We start from the raw sequence: 21,145 nt of genomic DNA, 5'->3' as shown, positions 1-21,145 counted from the left end.
GAGCCCGCCCAGGAAGGACGGGCCGGGGCTGGGCACGGCACTGGGCTGGGCTCCGGCTTCCGTAGGGAGCGGCGCCGAGCGCTATGAGGTGCCGCGGGGCAGCGCGGGCGGCGGCGGGGCCGGGCGGGCGGTGTGGGGCTGCGGGGCTGCCCGCGACCGGGGCGGGCCGGGAGACACCGCGATGGCGCGGGCTCGTGTTGCGCTGGTTTCTCTTCAGGGTTTGTCCCTGCCGGGCCTCCTCTGTGCGACAGAGCCACGCGCAGTCCGTGCGCGGTGGGGGCGGCGTGTGCGAGCGCGAACGCGTTAGCGAGGCCGAGCAGCTGCGCGGGACCCCCGCACCCCCCCCGCACCCCCCCGGGCACCAGCCCCGCGTCCTCCCCGTGGGCTTTTGGCAGCTGCTTGACTTACCTTACTCGCTCTTGTAACTTGTTAGCTCTTGTAACGAAGCGTTCGCTGGGTTGGCGTCAGGATAATTCTCGGATTAAGGTTTTCTTTTATTCTTTTTTCTCAATAAACGCAAAATATGTATTTGCTCTTGGTGTTCCTCTGGTCGCATTAACAAAACGGGTTGTAGCTTCTTGCACTGCTCACTGGCTTCTCGAAGTTTAGGAAATACGTTTAAATTATCGATGCTAATTTTACCTGTTCTAATCAGGTGAGAGTAATTCTTTCAATAAACAGCTCCAGTGATTTTAAAGATTAGAGGAAGAACAATCAAAGAAGAAATAGATCTATTTGCTTAACAGCTTTTTTATTGAAAGTATTCCAGAAGTACAATACAAATGTTTTAAATTGTTATTAAATAAATCGCCTATTGTTATGATTTATTAGACTGTGTTTCTACCACATAATGGAACGTATTACCTTTTAGTTACAATTTCATTCACTTTTTGTAGGGAACGCTTGGTTATTTTGTTAATATTAGATGTTACAGCTGCTATTAAATCCTCAAATGAGGTGGAATCTGTGAACTGAAGTCTAAACCGGTTTAAGTTCAAACAACGCTCTTACTCTGTTTCTTCGTTCAGAAATTGCATAGTGATAGGAGGAAAAAAAAATGATGAGGGTTTGCTTTATTTAATAAATCTTGGTTAAGCAACCTTTTGTGCAAGTTAAGTCCTGAATCCTACAGAGAACTGTAACACCACCCTTTTCTTTCTTTTCAAAATGCACTTGACTTATTTAAATAATACTTAACTAGGTATCAGTTAACAATGACTAATATCTATATATTTAAAGTTAAAAGCTAAGCATGCAGAGAGGTCTAAAAGAACAAATTATCAGTTTGGACTGATAATTGCCTGTATGTTTAAGATACATAACGCTGGTGTTGCACTTGGCACCAAAATTGTATAAAGTCTTAAATAAGAAATGAGTATTTATTCTTCTGCTGTCTTCTACGATAACATTTGTATTAACATCAAGTACATTAGGATTGACTTTGAGGTTAATAATTGAACTCTTTAGCTTAACATTAGGCTACAGAAACAGATTTTTGTGAGCGCTGTGTAATATTTTAAAAGTGCATGAAAAAGTCCTAAATGTATTTCACTTGCCTGTTACTTTGAATTGGGTAGTACAGCAAAGCCTTAATCAGGGCTGTTAGTTTTACTGTGATAAGCTGTTGTAGGAACACCCACAAACACCACTGTTTAGGCTCTAGTATTGAGGATGTTTACTGTGTCCAATTTTAGGAAAGAAGATGAGAGGTAACTAATACAGCAGGAACACTGTTTTTAAGGTGTTCCTTGACTTACATAAGCCTCACACCTTGTTGGTTCTTGTCATGTAGGTGTTAAAGCTGTACACTTAACCCAGCCCCCAAATAAAAAAACAACCAACAGAGCCAAAAGTGTCTTTAAGGCCTATTCTCAGTCATCCTCCTGCCTCGAGGCACTGCGAGCTATTATGAAAACAGCCCTGATGGATGTTTGCCTAACCTGTTCTTAAAACCTTAAACACAGATTCCACTCATTCCTCAGGCAGTCTGGTCTATTCCTTAACTATCCTTTTTTGAATGCCTGGATTAAATCTGGTTTGCTCCAAATTAGCCTTTTTACTCAAAGTGAGTATGAAGGACAGTGTTCCCTTTCTTTTTGCAGCATCCTTTTACATAAACTAAGAGTGCTACCATATTTTTGTTCAGTCTTGTTTTTAGATTAAAAGCATGGATTATTTCCTCATTTTGATCAGAATTCTGAAACACGTGACCTTTTGTTGTTGCACCCCTCTAGCTCCTGTCCTCTCTTTCTACAGCTTCTCAAAGTTATCTTGGTGGTAACGCTTCCGATTATGCATCAGTATGATGTATGACACTTTCAACCTCGTGAATTTGTTGACAGGTTCTGCTAGTGATCCACACTACCTATTGGTTTCTTTTCTGCAAGTTTATTATCTTTTCTGTGCAGTTCGTTGTTTCTTGCTAAGTGCAGAAATCTGCTTGTCTGTTTATGAAATTCCGCCTCGCAATGATTTCAAACTAGTCTTGATTTCTGCTCTTTGTAGCCTCTCAGCCTGCAGGTTATAAGCATAATCTCTAAGCCTTTACCCAAAAATATTACAATATTGAAGTGTATGAGCAATTTTATTTGTTATAAAGTTTTACAGTTTGATGGTAAACTACGAATAGCGATCCTCTGAGTACAACAAGTTTTGCACCAGATTTATGTAGGTTCTGTCCAGATCAAATTCCCTTACCTTCCTTATGAAAATGTCAATGGAACATAATGTCAAATGCCTCACTGAAGATCTTCAGTTTATTCATGTCTGTGGAACCGTAAATGGAAAGTGGCTTGGTTTGACAGATTGTCATGAACAAATCATATTGGTTACTATTTATCACTTTTTTTCCCCAAGTATCTATAAAAATTTTGAATTTGTCCAGGAATTTTAAGTTGACTGGTTTCTAATTTAGTTTGGTTTTTTTAAAAGAAAAATGCTCTTTATCCTTTCGTAGTCTCTTGAAACATTTACTAGTTTTCAAAGAGAAGATTGTTTCATACCATTAGGTTCTGAAATTTGTGGTAAAGTTTGATTAGGAAACAGTGATAGACTTTAAATGAGGAAGTGTTTGGCCCAGATACTCATATTTAAATGACTATAATAAAGACGGAAGTCCAAAACTGTGCATCTGTAAATTCTTTTTTCTTTGTCTTGTATGTGAAACACCTCAAAGTTGTCAACATCCTTAGATTTTTAAACGTTTTTCCCTGGGCTCTGTCATTTTGCTTTTTTCTGCATGGAAGATTATCCCAGTTTCAACAGTGCTGCCTGGTCTGTTGCCAACCTCACGCTGAAGCATAATGGAGGACCAAACACTAGCTATTTTGTCGTCTTTACGGTTTACTGCAGTTGGTAAAACCTGTGCAGTTTTGACATTATTGGGCTCTGTCAAAATGCAGTGAGGTTCAACGTTTTTAAAACGTGAAGAAATCGTTCTTGCCTTTTTTCTGTAAGAAAGCCTCCTGGCCAGAGCATTCACCTGGAGGTGAGCAGGCTGTCCCAGTTTTCTCCTCTTCACACAGCAACCCATTTGTCCATATCCCCTTCTAAAAAACCTTCTAAAGTGATGTTGGTTTAAGGAAATGGGAGAGGTTGGGGGTGTGCTGGAAGGTCACCTCCAAATACAGTGCCTACAACAGGATCCGCTCTCATCTGAGACACATTCTTCTTCCAATCTCTTTATTAGAAAAGCTGTATGCAGTTGTCTGCTTAACACGCTAGTTGTTTAAAAAATAGTTTTTGCAATGTGTGTTTTCACTCTTAAATTTAGGCTTTTGTTTGTTTGCTCCAGAAATCCACGTTTGTAATGCAGAATTTTCAATTCCACTTTGGGTGCTGACAACATCAAAGCTAGTTATTACCGCAGTAAATGATGCAATGATTCAGTTCCTTTTTAAATCTAACCCTTTTTTAAAGAGTGTGACATTGGGCTGGTGCTTGATGAACTGAAATCAACAGGAAGAGTCTCTTTTACTTTGAAAGGCACTGAGTCATGTCCCAGTTTTCATGTTACATTGCCTGGTTACTACAATCTCAAACTTTGCTGTTAATAATTCCTGGTATCAATCTTACTATTCAAACCTCTGACCAAGCTTACATTTAAAAATTATTAGCTGGTATGTTAGCTGCACAATTCCTCTCCTCTGCAGACAAAACAAGAATGAATAATAGCATTGAGATGTTTTCAGTGCGTGCCTGACAGTAGATACATTTTGAGATTAAGAATCACCAATAATTTCATATGCATCTCTGCTATAAAAAATAGCTTTTTTCTTTCTGAATGTATAGTTTTCTTTTTGATGAATTATTGATATACTGTACAATGAGCAGTCAGAAGAAGGTTGTAGAAGTGAGTTTATGATCTCTTGTGTAGTTCATGTTATAATTTTCTACAGAACAGCATGGAGAACAACATAAATCTACTTGTAAATCGAACACAAATATTTTCCTTTATTTTACTACTAAAAGTGTATGCACATGCTAGGAAAAGGCTATTGAATTTCTTAGTGTAAAATCAGATAATTGAATGCAGGATGCTTTGTTTTAAACCTAATTGCCCTAAAAATAGCTGCTGATTCATCACTGAAACACAAAAATATCTTTGGCTCCATTATTGTACAAGCATTAAAAGAATATAAAGGAGTATCTTGTGATCTTTCTATTAACAGGTTGGTGGCATATGTTTTTGATAAGAAAAAGACCCATTAAAAATACCATCAACAAAGTAACTATTTCTAAGTCATTATATATACCACACCTTCTTAATTATATGACAACTTAAATACTTAAAATATCTTGCTTAAAATGTCTTAACTGCTTGAGAACTTAATAGGGATTTGCAAAATTTCTGAGTTAATGTATTGTGAAAATGCTGGTTCTAACCTTTCAAAGCCTTATCATGCTGTATAATGTGAAATTAGTGACTAGTGGGCCATCTCTACCTACATTTTATTGTAATGTAGGGTATTTTGTTCTTCCATGTATCTTAAAAAAAATAGTTACCTGGGTGGTGCATGTTATTTTCCAGAGCTTTTGAAATCACATTAGGAAATTTTCTGTATTTATAATCATTAAATATGTAGCATAGAAAACTGTTGAGTTTAACTTTTAACTTTGCAGATGCACCAGGCTTTTCTTGTTCCCTAGCAGCATTTTTTCATAATATAAACCTTGCAGTGTTTTTTATCTCTTCCCTGTTTCTCTAGTTTTCATTGGTAAGATCTTCATCTGGACTGATCGGAGATGTGACAATTCGTGTCACCCGAATATTAATCCCACAATTTTTGTGATACGTTGTGAGGATAATACAGGAAAACATACTGCCACAAGAAGCTTTACAGTTTATTAAGTCAATTTACAATTACTAGTAATATTAAACACAGACATTTAAATACACGCTCAAGTATGTCCACTGTAAGTCTGCACAGCTACATATGCCGTAAATGTCAAGGGTGGGCTGTTCCATCTGGATTGATACCCTGGCTGCAAGTGATTCTGAGCTCCTCCAGAAGCAGTATTTGTGACAAAGATACATACTCCTGTATACAGGCAGGAGATTTATCAATGTATACTATTCATACCATCCTGGACACTGCCAGGCTTGCAGTTAACAGAGCTTTAAGGAAAGACATCTTTTTCTGAAAGTGTGCAGCTTGCATCTTGGCCACGCGCCTAGTGGGACTGCATTCCAGAAGCTGGTGTTTGCATCTGGAAAAAGCTGTGCCTGGCTTTCCTTGGTGAGCCAGCAAACTGATGCAGCACTCCCGAAAAGGACTGCATCCAACTATGAAGCCGAGCTGCCGAAGGTACCTCGGGATAGGGGTGTGCTTTGGTTTGGGTTTTTTTTGCCAAAAATGTAAAGTGCAGTCTCCTGCTGGTTGGCATATTTTGATCTTAGATAAGGTAGTTTCTTCTTTAGTTATGCCAGGCCCTGGGGTGTGCATATAAATGGTTTTGTTTAGCTGTAGTTAGAAGAAGTTGAAGAGTTCAGTATGAATTGATGACACTAGTCTGAAAGCTATTCTGAAATTTGCATTAGTGATTTAAGAATGAATTGATTTAACCTTTTCATTTTCTGTAGCAAAGAAATGTGAAAAGGAGAATCTTTTGGTTTTGTCCAAGGAATCAATAAGCCGTTTTAAAGACAACTGTCCATTTCTGCAAGATCCTAAAATAATGGCAGAAGTAACTTTAATAAATATATCAAAGGGCATAGATAGAAGTTAAAAAATTAAAAAAAAAAAAGCCCTTAAAAATAACTTACTAGTTTTTATCAAGTGCTCGTTTAAGGGTGAGCTGGCTCACAACTTACTAGGTTCTTGTCAGTTGGTAGCCCACAGTGAAGCAGGTATTAAGAAGCCATAGTTAATAAAGGTCCTAGGAATTTTATCTTTATTTTAGTTTACCCAAGGAGGAAAGGTCTACCAAGTTGTGCACAGTTAAAGCATTTACAGATCACCTGGCCATTCTGACTCTACACTGGGAGAAAATCAAGACTGTCTATACTTGCCCTGCATTGCTTTTTAATTTGTGAACTGAAATTTCTAGCCACTTTGTAGCCTCTTGATTTTGTTTTTAAAATGGTCTTTTCAGTTGGTGAGCATAGTGATGCTGTATGTTTTCTCTGCCAAGAATTACTTTTCTGTCATTTTTGGCATGAATGCTCAAAAAAAAAAAAGTAAATAGGTAAATACTTAAAGAGTTGGTGTAGATCTGTATTTTTTTTTAATTGGTATTAGCCTTTGACCAGCTTATAGAGAACATACCTCTTGTCTCATTTCTTAATCCAGACAAATTTCATTAGCTTCCTCTCATATATGCTATGTTCCCTTGAGTGTCCTGTTAATATTAGTCTTCCCATAATACATACTAAAACCAGCTGGATAAAGTAGTTGTAAGACTACATCAGGAATAACTTTTTACAATAGCATTGAACTCTGCCATCCCCATCGCCCCATTGTACAGACATGTTTGCTTTTTTCATGTGTATGTCATGTTGTGGGCTCTTGGCCATTTTCTTAATTATATAGTTATTGAAGTTCTCATCCTACTGCCTTCTACCTGACAAATACCCAATATATACCAAAACTTTTAGTCATTAACATTCAAGTCCACATTCTTTATATTTTACTCTGCTTTTTTTTCACCTTGTTCCTGTCTTCAGGGTCATTTAATTCTACCCATTTATTGTCTTAATTGCCACCACCACCACTCTGCAGATTTTTATTAGTATTTTTCAACTTTGGTTCCAGTCATTAATGAAAAACATTAAAATTGCTTACATAATCAAACCATTAGTGAGCTCCATTGAATATGATATGACCTTCTTCCCAGTGTCTGTTGTTATCTGCTGTTGAGCATTTTGGTCATGCTTCAAATTTTTATACTGCTCCCCATTTTCCCGAGTTTCAGTAGTTATTTTGGATGTGGCCCGATGTCATTGTTTACTGAAGTCTGCCAGGATTGTGACATACTGTATTTCCATGATTTTAAAAATAACCAAACACCTGAAAAAAAAGTATGTAGGAAAAGGTAGAAAATTAATGCTGTATGACCTGTATTGTTGTCTTTATTGAAAACTGAAATGAGTTACTAGTTTGGTTCTGGAACCACACAAAATCACCTGTGATCCATTTTTCCACCGTTGCCGATTGTGGGTCTCACTTTTTCCTGTGCTCTCGCATTATGCATAAAGCTGGAAAACTTGTTTATTTTTGTATCATTTATGTGGTCTAGCACCTTTTGCACTTTTGTTTCTACACTTTGACATAATTGGATATTCCTGTGCTTAGTAATCTTTCTTCCTGCCCCTAGAAATATGCCTACCTCAAAAGAAGGTATTCATTGTAGTCTTTCCTTAAAACATTTTTCCTTGTTTGAGAAATTGTTTCCGTGTTGTTTCAACCACTTTTGCTTTAAGGAAATTCCATTGAGAAACTAGTGGGAGTAATAGACTCAAAATGCGCGTTTTCCCAATGACCATTTCTTTTGTAATGATGCATAAAGGTTGTTTAGCTCCTCCAAACTGAGTACCAACTCTTAGTACTGATGGCTCTGGTGGCAGTGCATTCAGAGTAAGATCTTTAACTACCGGCAGATCAGACTGCACCAGTCTTCTCCAGAATACCGAGTTTACATATCTGTTGGTTGCTGACAGTGCAGAACCCTTTCCTATCCTGTGTTCTCTACTGGAAGTGTTTTGAATATGTACGCCAACAAGGATGAAAGGCTGGCTCTGGGGAAAAAGGCCTCGTGGCTTTTGGCGTGCTTGGGCAGTTATAAACATGCCAACTTTCCAACAAATGAGGGAATTCACAAGGTGATGAAGCGGAGTCGTGGCCGTGTGGCTGGTGGCTGTGCAGAAGGTGCGTACCCAGCCGGGGAAGCTCCTCTCAAGGTATGCTGGCATCAGTAGTGCAGGGGTCAAGAGTGGGCAGGCTCACCTGCTCCTAAGTCGGCAAGCGCCTTCCTGCAGCAAATGCAAATTAAATCCCTATTTCTAAAGAGCGTAAATGGGATTTGTGCTCATTCCCTGGTAGCTGCGGCTATTGTCTGGCTGCGGGGAGGACACGCTGGGCGCAGCTGGGCCCAGGGCCGGCGCAGGGCCTGCCAGCTCCCGCCTCGTCCCGGCGGCTCGGCAGGGAGAGACACCTCCCGGTACAAAACTGAGGGGTTTACACTGGATCGAGAGGGAGAACCGCAGGAACAGCAGCAGCGCTGCTGCCGCCCAGCCGGGCTGACCGGGGCTGGGGCAGCGGCCTGCCACCATCCCGCCCCCGCCCACGTCCGCTCGGATCATCGCTGCCCGCCCCAGGGCGAGGGGGAGCCCCGGGGGGCGAGGGGGCTCGTGAAGGGGGAGGGAGGGCCCGGCGCTGCGCCGCCGCTTCCGCCCAGCAGGGGGCGAGGCGCCTGCCGGGAGGAGGGGCGCCAGTCGGCGCGGCTGCGCTTTGCGGACTGCTGTAAAGCAGCACCGAGTGTCGCGCTGCGTCTGGGGAGGGAGCGGCAGCGGCGGCGGCGGTGGGGGCTGCGCAACAACAAAACGTCGCCAGCCTCGCAGCGTGTCACTGGAGGCCGGGCGGCTGCGGCCAGGCCGGGGAGCAGCGGAGCCACCAGGGCCGGGCGGCGGGGCAGGGAGCCGCCGAGGAGGAGGCGGTGGCCTCCCGGGCCGCGCCAGGCAGCGACGCGGGGTCCCTGCGGTGCCCGCCGGGGCCGCTTCCCTTCCTCGGGCCCTGAGCGCGGCGCCGGCGGCACCTGCCTCTCCCCGCTCGGCCTTCCCGTCTCAGGTACGGCTGGGGGCCGCGCAGCGCCCAGCGCGGCGTTGTCCGGTGGCGGGTGGGGCCCGGCGGGGGGCGGGGGGCTGCCCCCTGCCCCGCCCGGTGGCGGCCCGCGGCTGCCTCTCCCGCCGGAGCGGCCCCGCGACGGGGGCCATGAGGCGAGGGGGGGACCTTCCAGGGGATTTGTTATTTTTTTTAATTTTTTTTTTCAGTGCCTGGTTGACGCACAAAGCGGTATCTGCGCTGCGGGAAGCCGCAGCGCTCTTGGGGTTTGTCTCCTTGAATATTGGTCACGAAATTTCCCTGACGGAAAGGAGTTTTATTTGTGTGCGTAACAGGGTTTGTTATAACGTCATTTGTTTTCTTTGCAAAGTTGGTGTTCTGTTGCTTAACCCGTGTTAAAAATCCGTCAGGCGCTGTTGGCCTGAGGAACGAGGAAGCAGCGTTCATTGAGAGATGTAGGCCAGGATCGCCAGCGGTGCGTAGGTTTGTACCTGGTGTTGGAATGGGCAGGGGGGAAGGAGCTACGTGCTTTTTTTTTTATTTTTAATTGTCGGTGTTTTGGTGATTAGGGCTGTTTGTACGTTCGTGGAATATTTGCATCGTTTGAGGAAGCTCTTCCTTCTTGAAATGGTTTGGTGAAATCATAAGCAAGGCCTGGTTGCTGTAGCTGATTAAATGATACCCTTAATTGCTGATACTCGGGTACTGCTCTGAAAGAAGATATAATGCAGGAGGTAAGACCCTCCTGTAATAGCCCAACTTTATTTGATTTTAATGTGCTTCCTTCAAAAACAAATATTTGACAAAAAAATAAGAATTGACTGCTTGGTGTAGAGACCCTAGCTAGCATTTATCGTGGTGGAATATCTGTATTATAAACTGAAAAAGGAACACTGGATTTTTAGGTGGTGAAATAAAGCCTGATATTGTCTTTGTTGTAACCACTAGGAAATTCAAAAGACAGATTAAATCTGGACACTTAATAGAAGCTTTTTTGAGGAAAATTAATATTTAAAGAATTGAAATATTTTGTTACTCTTTAAAATATAAATTGAAGCTTCTTATAATTCACACACCTGTAGTCCTTGCTATTAAAATAGTTTTCCACTAGTTCCACTGTTTTTACTCATCTTTTTGTTAGATATGAGGACTACTGGAGGCAAAAAAACAACCAACCACCAACAAAAATACTGCTGTTGGCCAAGCTGAGTGGCAATTCTGATTTGTGTTCCTGCCCATGTCCAAGGGTTGATAGGGAATAGATGTTATCTTGGTTCATTTGATAAAGTGAACATCTGGTCGCTTGTCTCATGCTGTCATACACAGTACAAAATGACGTATGGCATGTGTAAGACAGGAAAGGCTGTGTGCACATTTTGCATTTCACTGTAGTTTAAGTATGTAAGACACTAAGCTTCCTGTTTTAAAGTTCTTAAAGTGTCACCTATTTACAAATCTGTTTATTGATGGCTGAAGCCCTGGCAGCTACAGCTGTGGTTATGTCTAGTATTGGGAGGCCAGGGGTGAACAACCGCTCATGGTATTCATCCATATTTCACATGTCCTTTCAAAATGTGGATGGGAACATTCTGACCTTTCAGAAATGTGACTTTTATGAAGCAATGGATTTTGCAAAAGTGTAGTAAGAGTGTATCTAAACATATCTGTGACTTGCACTTTACCTTTAAATTAATAACTTTTTAGACCTATGTGGCCAGAGCAGCTGTAACAATCTTGTCTTTCAGTGGATGTGGCTGTGTTGCAATAACATTTAGCGCACAGCAGTTACTGCCTTTTTTGCCAAGATGAAGAATCTTTCATTTCAGTTGTTTATATTTGCTCTAATGGTGAAGACATTCTTTTGAGGAGATACAGGTAATAATGTCCCCCTCCCTAGCTGATGAATTATGGAAGCTTAGATGTCAGGCAGTTGAATAAATGAGGGGAAAAAATTGCTGGGGCAGATGGGACAGGGAATGGACTGATTTAATTCACATGTAAACAATGGGGATAGTACAGAGAGATGGATTTGCCATAGGCAGATGTTGTATAAAGATTTCCCTGCACCTTTAGGGGTCTGCAACCTCCCTTACGTCAGTTTTATTGCCAGATCTTAAGTGCTTTAGCTGTTTGCATGTCAGTGAGGTCCAGAAGAGATTTAGAAACATAGACTGATTAATGTCATATTGGACACATGTACAACATAGGGGTACAGTTGTAGTCTGTTAAGTTTTGTCAGTGTGACAGTGATCAACTGCTTCCAAAGACTAAGTGCTCTTAAAAACCCCACAAAACGTATCTACAGCCAAAGCGTTATACTAGCGAACTTGCTTCAGGCTTAGTTTGGATTAGTGTTTTTCTTGGTGGGCGGATGTCAGGCTTAAGAGAGACTCCTGAAGGAGCAGAGGCGAAGGAAGAAAGAAAAACTCTTTCACTAACCCATAGTGTTGCTAACAACATTATTTTGATGTTTTATATAGTTTACGCTATTTGGAAAAGGAACTACTGTGAATTAAAGTGATGCCTTCCCTATTAAGTGTTTACCAAGTGAAATCTGAGACGGCTGGTTCACAATTTTACCAGCAAGAGACTCTTCTGTATTTTTTTGCCAGTAAATTACAGTCCTATTACTTGGCTGCTGTCAAGTAAAATGTTTGCTTTTGCCCACTGCTACTTGGCTCTACTGGGTGAAGAGTCTTCTGCACCATCCTTCCCTCTTGAACTGGTAGATCTACTCAGTTCAGTATCTGAAAAATCCCCTGCTTCCCACAGGTTTTCTGAAGACCAGGATAATACTGTCCTGATGGTTAATTTCATAATTCTCACTGGTGAAGTTCTTGTTAGCAGTTGTGACAATGATTATGTCTCGCTTTGCTTCTCAAAGCTTGATCAAGAGGTGTTTGCAAAATGGCACTGCATTTAGAACAGTTACACATACCTCAAAGGTCAAAGCTGCCAAGGGGGACTAAGAAATAATTTTTACAATTATTTTTGATGGCTGTGTAGTTCAGAACTTCCCTAGCTGTCTCTGAAAGCAGAATTTCTAGTTAAGATCTTAAGCTCCAATTAAAAAAAACAGTGTATTTTGTCATTGTTTTAAAAAGCTACAACTCCTTATTCCTAAATTCCTAAATGCTTTTGTGTTTGTCTTGGAGTTCACTGAAGCCAGAACATTCCTGATTGCCAAATCATAATGCTTATGTCTTAAAACCATGATTTACATAGTGTTAATGTAGCTAACTCAGTTTAAGCCTAGGACAGAGCAAAGAAGTGTCTAGACTGAAGAATGTGCTTTTGAACACGATGTTGGTCAAATCCACCTGCTTGCATCCATTGTGCAAACCCAAACAGATTCCTTGCCCAGGTGGGTACGTGCATGCTAGCACTTCAGTGAGGCTTAATTGATGCTAGGATTTGGGGGGGGGGTGTGTGTGGTGCTTATGGTCTTGGCCTGATTCATAGTGTGTTTCTGGAGAGCTAACTAACTTGTTGTTCGTCGGACTCTATGCAGAATTGCTCTTAGCCTGCCAACTCATGTAGCTGAGGTGCTTCCAGCTGCGCATGCTCTGTCTATTCTGTCTATTCCAGCTGGAGCTGGGCCATAGATCCAGTCCTAGGGAAGAGCTCTTCAGTTTGTAGCTGTCCTATGCTGGATTCTGTTAGAAGATGTGAGGGACAGACACTTTCAATAGCCTCTCTGTAAGAATACAGCGGTGGTAAGTCTCAGAGGTGAATGGTAACGTGGCATAACAGAGGAATTCTGTAGCTATTCTATAGGTGGCCTGACATTTCTGTTGCAAGATAATTGCTTTACCGATCTGAATTGACTTAGTGCAGGAGGAAATAAACTTTGAAGGTCTCAGGAATTGGAGAGAAAATCAAGTAGACTTTGCTGGTCCAGAGGATGGGAACTGTTGGTTATACCACTTTACAGTACAGTTACTGTGGTCTGACTTTACCTTTGAGACTGTTTTGCAAAAGTTACTAACAGTTGTGCTGTTAACTTGAAACAACGTTTCGCTTTTAAGAGTACATTTTGCAAGCCAGTGATGGTTTGTAGAGTTGGCTGCAAGGAATGAGTAAGTCCACCTTCTGTGGTTCATGTGACTAGAGCACCCTCTGCAAAGCACAAACTCTTCTGATCAGGCTGGGTGTAATGAAGTGTCCTTTTGAGACTGTAGGCAAGAACCTGTCTCTGGAACATTATCATGCAGTTAGTAACTGTTTTTCATGTTATTCTGAAGTACTGTACCTTTCTGTAGGGCAGAAGAAACGTGTTCTGCTTGGAGAATCCTTGGGTAATTTTGTCATTTAAAAATCAGATTATTTGTCACCACTGTGGCTGCATTAAAGCAAACAAAGGAAATTAAGAGTGATTTGCAATGGTATTTCATATTGTCCTGTGAATAAAAATGTGCTTGATGCTTTATAATATCAAAGCAAACATAATAGAGTTTCAGATTGCCTTCTGATTGTTGCTGTTTTATGAAGATGTATAGATCTTTTAACTATCAATTGCTTTATTTTCCAGCAAAGACTAGGAGGCTGATACATAGTATGCTGAAATTTAGTAGTTAAAACAAGTTTTAAGCAAGCACTATTTGCTGCATGAAGTAGTGGAAATGAAGGACAGCCAAAGTGAAGAACAGTGCAATGAAGTTTCAAAATTTAGTTGCACTTGTTTTGCTGGTGGTGGAGCTCCATATTGGCTATTTTGTGTTCCTGCTACTTACTCTGCATTGTACAGGTTGTCCCTGATCGATAGGAATGAAACGAGCAGGGCGTGACTGCCCTTTTCGGCCCAAGTGGAGCTTTTTGTAAACTGCTCAGTGAGTTATTTTTGTTGGAGCAGAGCATGATGGCACTGAGATTTGATCTTCATGGGATTGCGTTGGGGGTGCAGCTTCTCCAGGTCCACTGGCAGCCTCCATTGTGTTGGGGTCATGCATGAATCAGTCTTGTTTGGCGCTCTGCCCCTGAGAAAGGGAAGTAGCAGTACTTGGGTTATCTCACTATTGCCGAAGGTCATGTACAAATTTTAGAAGCTTTTTCATTATCCTGTGTCTTGATTCATCTGATGGAAGAGCCTTGCCGAAAGAATAAAAATACATCTTTTTAATGAGAGGAAAGAACTGTCTGTTGGTGTTCCAGAATATGGCTTGTGCAATACTTTTATTCACTGGTCTGGTCTTTGAGCTCTTGACAGCCATGTCTGCCAGTTCAAAAAAGTACTGCGGTAGGAACAGTGTACAGAATGTAAGATTTTTTTCTGCATACCGGACCTCAGCAGTGAGGTCTTCTCATGGAAATAACACTACCAGTATTAGCTTGTCAGAGTAAAAATCAGGTTAAAAGTAAAATCTGATTAAATCCATGTATTAGGGAAGGGAATTAATTTTAAAAGTTAATTGTGAGTTCAGTGAACATACGCAAAGAGAGTAAGTTAGGACTGAGTAAGGGAGCTACAAATGCAACTGACAGAAACTTCCTTTCCGAGACAATCTTAAATACTCTCTTGCCTGATGTTATTCTATATATGGGCACTTGAGTTGGGTACATGAATGGTCTAAGATAGTACAGAATTTTTATGGAAGTAGAATTGCTGTGTTCTTTTCTGTGATTACAACAACAACGTGTTCTACAAGCTCTTGGTAGTCTTGAGAGCTGCTGTATTGGGAAGAATTTTTGTCTGCACTGGCCTCTAGGCTCATTCCTACTGGATAACCACATAAATACATTTAAGGTCTGAGTGGTGTAGAGTATATCAAACAAGGGGAAATTGCCATGTAATGAGAAAGGAGCAGGAAACTAAAGATGGGGGAAATTAGGAAATAGACTACTAACTGCTTTGCAAATGAATCTTTTTTTTTTTTTTTTTTTTTGTTCACTGCTTTTCATTAAGTTGTCTAGAAGTCAGGATGTTTGCTGAATAAACTATTTGGCTTGCTGGGTTTAGCGTTAACAGGACAGAGACGAGTAATTTGGGATGATGTAGAAAGTATGTGCTTAAGATAGGCATTTTCTGCAGAGTGGTTGGTTGGTCGTGTATCAAAGCACTGCATACTTACTGTAGCCAAGCTTGAGAGAATTGATCAAGATACTTTTTGACACCTAAAGAGAGATTGTTTCTTGAAGGTGAAGGGAGTGGACGGTATTTTAAAATAACTGAAATATTTTAAAATATTTTAAAATAACTGAAAATACATTTTCAAAGTAATGATATATTGGATAACATGTATGTATTGACCAAGTTTACATCAAAAATTTGAGTTAATGTTGTGTAATGAACCATTGCACTTCTTGTAGTGCTTTAATGCTATCATACTTTTTGATTTCTAGTAATGGCATTAATTCTTAATGACAAAATACTTGGCCTCATAACTCGTGTTCTGCTTTTTTTATATGTGATCATAAAGTTGTCTGCTATGAAGATCTTAAACTTTGAGCTTTTTTTGACTTAGGAATTTCAAAGGATTTTGCATGGATTTTCTTGCAGTGCTGTATGTCTTGGCATAATTAATATCAAAGATCTTTAATTTGTGACATGAATGGATACAAATAATGTACACTTTTTGCTTCTGAATAGTCATATGCTTTAGAGGGGAACTTGGAGTAATTATTTGTAATTTTCATGTAGCTGGTTTAGCTCTTCATTGATTCTACTTAAAATGGCTTGAAAGAAGACACTACCCCATTTTCCTCTCAAAGTCTTGATTCTGTAAGTTAATAGGCAAATGTTTTGATTAGGAAGGAAGAACACTAATGCTGATTGAACTTGCTTACTGCATCTTGCTGCTTTTTGAAAAAAGCTTCTGAGGACTACTTTTAATTAGAGGGAGGTTTTGTAGGATCTTCTAAATATTGAATAGCAGATCTCATTTTAAGGAGTCTTAGTTATTTGCATAATATTTTTGTAGTCCCTCTTAAACTTAGTCTTCTGCGTAAAAGCATTGGAAATTGGATGTAGTATGGGTATTTCTTACATCTGACCGCTGAAAATGCTTACAGTGGATTGGAATCTAGTTAAATGGTAAGCCCTTCTTCCAGCCTCTGTCTTTTTTTGGTCAAATCTTTTGTTCAAAGGTTTGTAATAGCATTTCTAAATAGTGAAGGAATGGATGATTCGTCATAGTTGATTGCTGCCATTCACTTGAAAAATATACTCACGTTTAAGCTGTTGTGTAATTTTTAATTGGAAGGCAGCAGCTCTCCCATGAGTAAGCAGTCCTTCAGGCGCTGTATTGGTTAGAAAAAATGAATAGTTTTTGATTACGTAGTGGAGTTACTGCAGATTTTTCCATGGCTGTAAGACTGCAAATCTACAAAATGTTTGAATCCGAGTTAACTGCCTATTATATCTAGGCTGTTTGTTGGGAGAAAACTAAGCTAGTAAATAGCATTTCAAGCACACTAGTTTTCGCTGTGTGGTGGTTTAGGTTTTTTTGTCATCTTACACTAGTTTGAGGTTTCCCAAAGGGTAAGATTTCTTTCTTTTTTTTTTTTTTTTTGCTGTAACTTAAAATAGCTCTATCTGTATTTCAGCCCAGTGGCCTCTGTGCTAACGTAAACAGAGCTTATACAGAGATAATCACATTCACAATGCAGAACTTTTGTACTGATGGAGATATGGAGATTTCCACACTAGAGTTTAACAATAAAGTGGGGGTGGGGGTGGGGGCAGCACTCCAATGACTGGAGCTGAGCCCTTTGTAAACCAGCCCCTGGATGTGCTCACATCATGAGAAAATGTTCAGAATTTTATTTCTTAAGAAAACTTCAAAACTAAATAAAATTGTCCCCTTAATTTATCATGTTAAAAGGGCAGGAAACTGTTATGTATAGACTATAGGACATTACTACATGATGGCAAGTTATGACTGTTCGAAGACTATAAGCTGTCTGAATAAATGAGCTTTTTTTCCCCCAATCAAAATAGTGTGGCTTATCTAAAAAAAACTTATGATGAAATAAATATGGGGTTATTGTGGGAGGGGCTGGCTTTTGGACCATGGAAAAGATTTGACTAGACAAAGTGTTGCATTTCTGTACAACAGTGGTGCATGAATGACAGACCAAAAATACTGCCTTAAAGGTGACCTTGTGAGGATAAGAAAATGACTCTGTACTGCTGGATCTTTGTGTGCTTATAACAGATTTGAATTCGGATTTCCTGTTGTTAGAAATTTTATAAAATGGATGCCTTAGTCTTAATTTTTCCAAAAAGATGGTGCATATATGTGAGGGTAAGTACCTGCATAGGGAAGAGCATGTGAGAGCTGGGTATTTTCCTCAGGAGCAGAGAAGGGTTGATACCGGAATTCCACAGCTGTAATAGATGCTTCTTTGTTTACTATTTAGACTTCTTACATTCTTAGAGTTTATTCCAAGTTTTCTTCCAATTTTGCAGCTTCTTTTTTTCAGTCCCAAAGAAGAGGGTAGTCTTATATACTGCATTCCATTAAAACTTGCTGCAATAACAAAATACATATATATATTGTCCAGGATGCAACAGCTTTCGGTTTAACATTTGAAAATATGAAGTGTTGCCTACCGTGCATTGTGCTTTGATGAAGTGAAAGTAAGAACCGGTCCTGTTGTATGTACTGACAAGAGGAGGTTTAATCCAACTTGCCTGCAGTTAGCTTTTGACTTACTAGTGTAAAACATATGTCTGCTCTAATTCCAGTAGGAAACTGCAACACTTTCTTAGTTATCACAGGGTATAGGCCTCTCATTTAACAGTAATTACTACAAATGTTTGTATGTAGGATTTCCAGTGAGAACATTCAAATGGATCTTTTCAGCTGGCGTTCTAGGATCCTCGAGGTTCTTGATCTCCAGAAAGATCCAGTGAATTTATGGCTTCTTTAGATGCTGGCATTGCAGCATATATGCCTTGTGCAAAATTATTACTCTAGATTATGTCACTTGAAGAATTAGATATGTTGCTTATGGCTATGAAGAGAACACAGGCTGCCTGGGATAATGCATCAGTTCATACCGGTTGCAAGCTGAGATAAGTCATTCTTCAGGGTCTGTTAGGAACAACTAGCTCACAGCTGCTCCTGAAAGCATCAGGTTTTGAAACAATCTAAGAAATGGTTGTTTGACTCTTCTGTAATCTCAGTCTGGTATGGATCTGTATTATAACAGAATAAACCAGAGCTTTAAGTATTAGTACCTGATGTCAGAATGTGTTAGCATTTTGAAGAATTTGGAAATTCAGGCAGAAGATCATGGACCTCTGTAGGCAATGCTGCTTAACTTGTCATAGATTCTGCTGTTGCTGCCTTAGACTTTTTTTGTGTCTTTGTGCATGTTCCAGTGTTTCTAAAGGAGTGTCATTTCCACTTAAGGTAGAGTTGCACATCTTTTTCCTAAGCAGCCTTTCGGTAGTTCAGCACAGCCTGCTGTAAGCCAGATAGAACTGTTGGTGTGCTTCTGCGATCAGTTGGATTGGTGTCTGATCTTGTTGGGAAATTATTTTTCAGATTGGGCAGCCCTACAATCTGGGTCAGTGCCTAAACGTTTCTTCCAGAAGAGCAAAGGAGTTGTTCCTTCAAACAAGTGGTGAGGGAGGGAGAAAAGAGGGAGCACTTAAATGCTTAAGTAGTACAGTGTCAGATGTCTACTACAGCCTTACTCATCTGAGGCACAGAGAAGCGATAGTGGTTACGGTAAAGAGTGCTTCAGTGGTTATGACAGTGGGAACCAAATTCTTTTTGTCACTTCCTTTTGGGAACTTAAACAGAGATGCCAGATGAAGCCTGTTGAAGGTGAGTATCTTCCTGAGGTTTCTGTTGCCTGTGTCTCTGGGTCATTTTCCAGTGAAAAAGTTTTCTTTGAATCGGGACTGATGTTACATTGTATTTTGACAGGGAGGGGAACTGGCCTGTTACCAGCTATTAAGGAAATGTGGTAAGGTATGGCCAGTTTCTGTCGCAGCATAGAGTCAAAAGTGGAGGGGCTGGATACAGCTTCGTGAGCCGCTCCATACTGTTAACGTGTGGTGTGGTTTTTAAAGAAACCCTGGGTAATATGTGGATCTCTATTATTTCACCCCAAAATAATAAGGTTCAAAATCTCTCCTGTTTTATTCCTTTTTATATCAGAAGAGAAGCATGAATTCTAAGTAACTAACCTTTATAGCTCAGTTGTTGCCATACTATGCCATGTATTTTGTTCAAGGTATTTACTATGCATATATTTATACAGCTATAGGGGAAGGTGTAGGCCTTATTTAAGCATGCAGTTTAGTTGATGGCTATTGGAGTTATTTAGCTGAAACTTGTGCAACTTCTGTAAGCAGCAGCCTGTTGACTCTCCTGCTTAAGCATCGGTAAAACACATTGTCCATGCATTTTACAGGTGACATACATTGATGCTTGCTCTGTGAAAGTGGTAATGTTTTCACTGACTATAAGAACTTCCCTTCAACACAAGTTTTAGGAGTTCTGTCTTAATTCAAAATTAGGTTATCAAGCAGATTTCTTAATACTATGAAACAGTTGTATTTCGGTTACTGCTGTTTTGCTTTTCCCACTGCGGGGTTAGTCTTAGCAGTAAATGTCTTTTATTTCAGTTTTGCTCTCAAAATCTGATGCTGCTTTGTTTTTTTGATGCATATCTGTTCTTCTTTCTAGGCCTTTCTTAAACCTTTCCATGTCTAAATGGACTCCTGAATGTAATATAGTTTATACTCTAAAAGCGGATATGAAGAGTGAAGTTCCTTCTGATGCACCAAAGAGACAGGAGAGTCTGAAGGGGATCCTCTTGAACCCTGAGCCTATTGGGGCAGCCAAAAGCTTCACTGCAGAAGTTGAGATGATTGCCAGTAAAGTAGGGAATGAGTTCTCTCACTTATGTGGTGATTCTCAGAAGCAAAAGGACATGAATGGCAACCGTACAGACCAAGACAAAAGTATTGTGGTGCGAAAAAAACGCAAGAGCCAGCAGGCTGGTCCTTCATATACTCAAAATTGTCCTGATAAAGAAAATCAAGGAATCTTAGGATTAAGACAGCATCTAGAAACACAGAGTGAAGACAATGATTCTTCTTTTAGTGACTGTATCTCTTCACCTTCATCTAGCTTACATTTTGGAGACTCTGACACAGTAACATCTGATGAAGAAAAAGATGCTCCTGTAAGACACCCTCAGGCAGTGTTGAATACTACAAGTAGAACTCATAGTGCAAGGTCACAGAAGTGGCCACGGACTGAGGCAGACTCTGTACCTGGGTTACTAATGAAAAGGCCCTGTTTTCACAGCAGTTCTTTAAGAAGGCTTCCATATAGGAAGAGATTTGTGAAAACAAGTTCATCACAGCGGACACAGAACCAAAAAGAACGAATTTTAATGCAGAGGAAAAAGCGGGAAGTATTAGCTCGAAGGAAGTATGCTTTACTACCCAGCTCTAGCAGTTCCAGTGAGAACGATCTCAGTAGTGAATCCTCTTCCAGTTCTTCTACTGAAGGGGAGGAAGACTTATTTGTGTCACCTAGTGAAAACCACCAGAATAGTACAGCTGTTCCTTCAGGTAAAACTAAATTCCTGAGGTACTTTTTATTAATGAGCTTTCATCACATACAGTATGATTTTCTTTGTGAGTGCTTTGGAGCAGTTGTTTTTGTGTTTTTGTAGAAATTAAAATACAAATAAGACTGATGTACGGCAAGTAACGTGAAAGTTACACGATAAGTTCTTGATGGAAAAAGTACATTCAGAGCTTCCAGTAAAATTACAACAAAATAAAGTCTTTTAACTTTAATGTGAAAGGCAGACTTAATGGTTTCTAAACAATGTACTGAAAGGTTGTGAAATCTTATTAGTCACATTCTGTGGAGTTGCTCCATTATTATGTTTTT

At 40.3% G+C, this 21,145-nt stretch overlaps 1 protein-coding gene across 9 annotated transcripts in view; it reads left to right on the top strand.

Annotated features, from left to right (window-relative positions):
* Nucleotides 1-67: 67 nt before the first annotated feature.
* Nucleotides 68-21,145, top strand: part of RNF111 (ring finger protein 111) — a 60,883-nt gene continuing 39,805 nt past the window's right edge. For 3 of the 9 annotated variants that reach the window (XM_056345462.1, XM_056345460.1, XM_056345461.1), the window contains exon 1: nt 19,922-20,817. In XM_056345462.1, the coding sequence (XP_056201437.1) occupies nt 19,941-20,817 (877 nt within the window). In that variant the 5' untranslated portion in view covers nt 19,922-19,940. The other 6 variants (XM_056345463.1, XM_056345464.1, XM_056345466.1 and 3 more) reach the window with 6 other exon arrangements.

This window comes from Falco biarmicus, chromosome 7, assembly GCF_023638135.1.
Source record: "Falco biarmicus isolate bFalBia1 chromosome 7, bFalBia1.pri, whole genome shotgun sequence".
Taxonomy (NCBI): domain Eukaryota; kingdom Metazoa; phylum Chordata; class Aves; order Falconiformes; family Falconidae; genus Falco; species Falco biarmicus.
This window is presented reverse-complemented; position numbering and strand designations above follow the sequence as displayed.